At 38.7% G+C, this 4486-nt stretch overlaps 1 protein-coding gene across 1 annotated transcript; it reads right to left on the reverse strand.

The window, feature by feature from the left end:
- Positions 1–560: 560 nt before the first annotated feature.
- LOC110111979 (probable WRKY transcription factor 40) lies at positions 561–2486 on the reverse strand. Its single transcript, XM_020844047.2, has 3 exons — positions 1940–2486; positions 1725–1853; positions 561–1369 (listed from the first exon to the last, which is right to left on the reverse strand). The coding sequence occupies exons 1-3, from the start codon at positions 2422–2424 to the stop codon at positions 784–786; spliced, it is 1200 nt and encodes a 399-aa protein (XP_020699706.1). The 5' UTR covers positions 2425–2486; the 3' UTR covers positions 561–783.
- Between the last annotated feature and the right edge of the window lie 2000 nt (positions 2487–4486).

The following is a 4486-nucleotide window of genomic DNA, read 5'->3' on the forward strand; positions in this document are numbered from 1 at the left end:
CAAATCTGTTTCTTTTGTTTTTTTTTTAATTAATTTTTTACTGAAAACACAACTCACCTTGGCCTATTGGTTGAGAGCTTAGGCTTCCAGTTAAGAGGTCTAGGGTTCGAGTCTATGTGTATGCGTTGTGTGTGTGAGTTTACCTTAAATGGCCTAAATGTCCCAAAAAAAAAAAATTTCACCTATTGAATATCTCTTTCGTGTTTGGCTGCCGCTAATATTCCCGTAGAGAAGCCACTTTTGGCACTCTTTAGAATAACGACATAAACTAAAGTTTTAACATGCACAAATATCTTCCAATCTACTGAAGATCATTGTTATTACGCTATACAGATATATTATTTATTAGTCATTTTTAATTATTCCAACTATTTAGGGCTGGTTTTATGTGTCGCCGTTTTTTATATGCTTCTGAGGAATATTACATAAGTTATTAAACCTATTATTATTTAATTTAAAGCTATAATCAATCAAAATGAGATTTATAGTTGCTTTATGATTTCATTGGAGTCATAAATACTCAGCGGCGATACAATTGTTTGTGTAAGAAGAAGAAATGCTGGCGAAAATGAAGTGAAATTGTTAATAGTTGCGCTTAAAGTAGTTCCAATACAAGAAAGCGAACATTCAATGCTGAAATTAAAATTACTCTAGCCGTGGACGGAGGATATTTGAAGACGAGCAGGATAATTATTTATTTTCCATGATCTGGTCCAGCAATCCTCTCAGTTTTCTCACAGGCCAGGTTTTTTAATCTAGCAGGCTAAAAACTAGTCCATTTCCTTACTCGAAGAAGATGGACGTGTCAAAGAGGATCTCAGCATCCATTTCTTCGTAGTCCCGCATGAACTCGACATCCATAACCGGCAAATCTGCCACTGAATTTGATGCTGAGATTATTTCAGTTAGTGCGTAATCCACTTCGCTGCTCATTTCACATGAAGGCCATGTGAAGCAGTTCGATTCATAGCTTGTTGGTGACATAAGCGCTGAAGAGAGATTTACCCCATAACAGCACTCTGTGCGTTGAGAAGAGCAGAACAAGACATTTTCCGAATTCATTCCTTCGATTGGGGTTGAGGGGAAGGAAAATGAAGAGGTCGGATCTTTATTCAAGTCCGAGCTTTCGGTCTTTAATTTGAGGTTGGTTTCGAAGCCAAGATGCAGAACCAAACTATTCTGTTGATCAAGTAAGCTCTGTTGTGGGTTATAATAGCTAGTTTTTGATGCAATATGCTGCGGCGAAATGAAACAAGTATGAGTTCCCAGGTAGGTAATGTCAAATATTGAGGAGTTTTCATCCGTTTTCTGCACTTGTTTCATGGCCGCGCATCCCTGAGTCTTGCGGTGAGTGCAGCGGTAGTAAGATCTGCGAAGTTCGTTAACAAGATAATCTCTAATTAGATCCAGATAAAAGATCAGTTTTACGAAGTTTAGATGCTGAAAATCTTTCTATCTTAACAAGACAAAGATGTTTGCTATTTTGAATAATGGCTAGTAATTAAGGTGATTTTGCTGGCTTTAATGCTTAAAAAGTGAAAGGCGCAAGACATCAGAAAAACGATATTATGCTTATCCTTTGTGAGTGGAATAACTTTTTAAGTTTGTGGCCTTCGAAGATGATTAATTTTCACTTTGCAAAGTACTAAAAGAAAAAGGAATCTAATTGTGATAAATCACAAGTTGGGAAGTTGTACGAATTATTATACTTATCAAGTACTAACCTAGGATGTTTTGCTCCAAGGATATCTTTCTGGCCGTATTTTCTCCAGCTATGGCCATCATCTGGTGGCATATCAGCTCCTGGATCGGAGCTCACCCTCACTTGGCTGGTCCCGGTGGCCATTATCTTCCTGCAATGTCATAAGAAATAATTAGTTTTTGGTGATAATTAACTTTTCTATTTGAATCAAGTGATTTACGGGAATTTATGAACTACCTCTTCTTGGATTTCTTCGGCTCGTTATCAGTACTGAATTCCTTGTTCAATCTATCCACATGAAATTCTCTGCCATTGAAAAAGGCTAACTCTGTTTCACCAGTGCTACTAGACTTGGCCGTGCAGATAGTCTTCTCGATAGCGCAGATGATCTCTTTTGCAAGTGATCTGCAGATTTCATAATGCGAAAGTTCAAGGTTCTCGTTGAGCTTCCTCGCTAGCTCATGGATTTGGTACAGCTCAGAAACCATCATATCTGTGCCGCTCTCCATCATTGTCCTCTGCAACTTGAAAAGATGAGGCCTCTTTCGTTTGCGAACATGCAGCGTTCGAATATAAGGCTTGAAGGCAGAGAAATATATAATTGTAAGAGAGATTTGAGTTGATTTGGCAGTCGTATTAGAAGGCCGCGTGTTTCTGGTATCCAGTGACCGATTCCTGGTACATCGGATTATTGGCTTACATAGCATCGACTTTATAAGCATGAAAAAAAGTGATAAATGAAAAGGAGGAGAAGAAAATAGTGAAGGGAACGAGAGGAATGGAATTTGGATGGAAGCAGGAATTTTCAGCCACGTTTACGCGTGGAAGTAGAAGAGTGGGAGAGAGCGAGGTGACATAAGCCGCGGTAGAGTTGCTTACGCTGGTGATGTGATAGCGGGGGAGTGGAACCCGCAAATGTGAGCCACGGCTACAAACCGTTACCCGGACTAAGGGGGGAAACTCAAGCGGAAGTTCGCGGTTTGATTACCACAGGTCAAAATAGATATGAACGCGGTTTCCTGGAAAGAAAGATGAGAATTCCGCCTAGATGACAACCGCTGGCTGGAAATTTCATAAAATAGATTCTCTCGCCGCTACGGTGGACCCGCAACTGATTATTGGAATGGAAAATTTCTATGAGAGAGCTTTAACGAATTTATGTTTCATATATCAAATATTGGCTGTTTTCATGGTTTTGGAAAATTGCTTATGGGCTCATTGTGTTTCCTTCAGCTTAGGTTATTCTTGTCGAGATTGAGAAAAATGTTTCGTATGCTCTTGCAGATGGATTTTATGCTATATTGAGCTATTTTAAGCGATCTCAAATCATTGTTTTGAAAAAAAAAAAAATTAGCCACATGATCGAGCTTAGTGAGTTTTAATGCATCCTAAAACATTCTAGGTGCTAGAGAGATAAAGAGCTTAGCATCTTAGCTTTGAACAAAGATCCACCACACATACATATAAAGTGAGAGGGGAAAATTGTCCGGTGACAGAGGTCAGAGGAATTGTGTCCGCAGGCGACGGAGATCAGATGGGCTGAAGTCGATGGGCAACAATTGTTGCAACTCGGGCTTCCGAGTTTATGATTTTGAATAATATTTATTAATCTTTTATTTCTCCTGGTATTTGCAGTGCATATTTCTTTCTATGTTAACTAATATTCAGTACATTATGCACCGTCTTTAAAAATTCAAGGCTCAAGATTGTGTAGAATTGAACGTATTAAATGAGTCTGTAATTTTCATTTATTGAGTTAAGTCTTATAATGATGTTTGTTAGTTTGTTGATCATGCACACACACAGAGGGAGCAAAAAATGATTATGAATATTTCACTTTTCTGTTCACGTACTGTACGAATTTATTTCGTACTGTGATGAATTTATTTCGTACTGTACGATCTGTGTAACAGAAAAAAATTAAAAATAAGATTTTCCTGAAAAAATTAATTTTGAATATAACTAATCGTACTGTACGATCACCACATCGACTATATGAATCTGTTATAATTAGAAAGCCCGTCCATTAAATTAGGCAAAAATTTGAATTTGAACAGTTGTATAATCGTACTGTACGATAATAATCGTACGGTACGATGTTTGAAAATATTGCCTAAGTTAATCCTGAGATTATGCAATCAAAACGATTGAAATTTGTCATTTGGATCATACTGTACGAACTGGATCGTACTGTACTAACTGGATCATACAGTACTAACAGGTCAATTTCTGCACATCGTACTGGACGATCTTGAGATCGTACGGTACGATATTTGACGGTTGAATTGAGTATTTAGGGTTTTTTGAGCCCTCTATTTAAGCACTCTCATAAGACTTTGTAAGAGATCTTTGGCAGCCATTGTGTCTTCATTCTTTTGTGAGAAAACTTGAAGAGAGGACTTGAAAGGGAGAGAGGAAATGGGGAATTTGAGAGAGGGAGAAGATCCTTGGAGGGGGTTTCAAGGGAGTGTGAAGGAGATCACACGGTTGCTCCGGTGAGCTTGCACCTCAGTACCATCGGATTCAAGGTTCGTTTGAAGGAAGTTTTGGGAAGAAGAAGATCTCATTGGTGTCAAAGGACCCGGCTCCTCCACCGCACCGGGGAAGGTGAAAGTGAAGTGTAAGGGCTTCACCGCCTAGCTGTGGGAGATAAAGGAGAATCACTAAAGGTTTAGTGTAATACTCGGAGGGTGCCTCGGGGAGTGGACTAGGTCATGGTTTGACCGAATCATTATAAATTGAGTGTTTCTTCCTTTATTTTTTCTGCACTTTATTTTGCATATA

This window comes from Dendrobium catenatum, unplaced genomic scaffold (assembly GCF_001605985.2).
Source record: "Dendrobium catenatum unplaced genomic scaffold, ASM160598v2 fragScaff_scaffold_861, whole genome shotgun sequence".
NCBI lineage: Eukaryota > Viridiplantae > Streptophyta > Magnoliopsida > Asparagales > Orchidaceae > Dendrobium > Dendrobium catenatum.

Excerpts from the sequence above, each read along its gene's own strand:
- LOC110111979 (XM_020844047.2), bottom strand. The coding sequence starts at position 2,424 with ATGCTTATAAAGTCGATGCTATGTAAGCCAATAATCCGATGTACCAGG. Across the intron at positions 1,854-1,939 it reads CCGAAGAAATCCAAGAAGAG|GAAGATAATGGCCACCGGGA; the intron begins GTAGTTCATAAA and ends ATGACATTGCAG. Across the intron at positions 1,370-1,724 it reads CTTGGAGCAAAACATCCTAG|ATCTTACTACCGCTGCACTC; the intron begins GTTAGTACTTGA and ends CGAACTTCGCAG.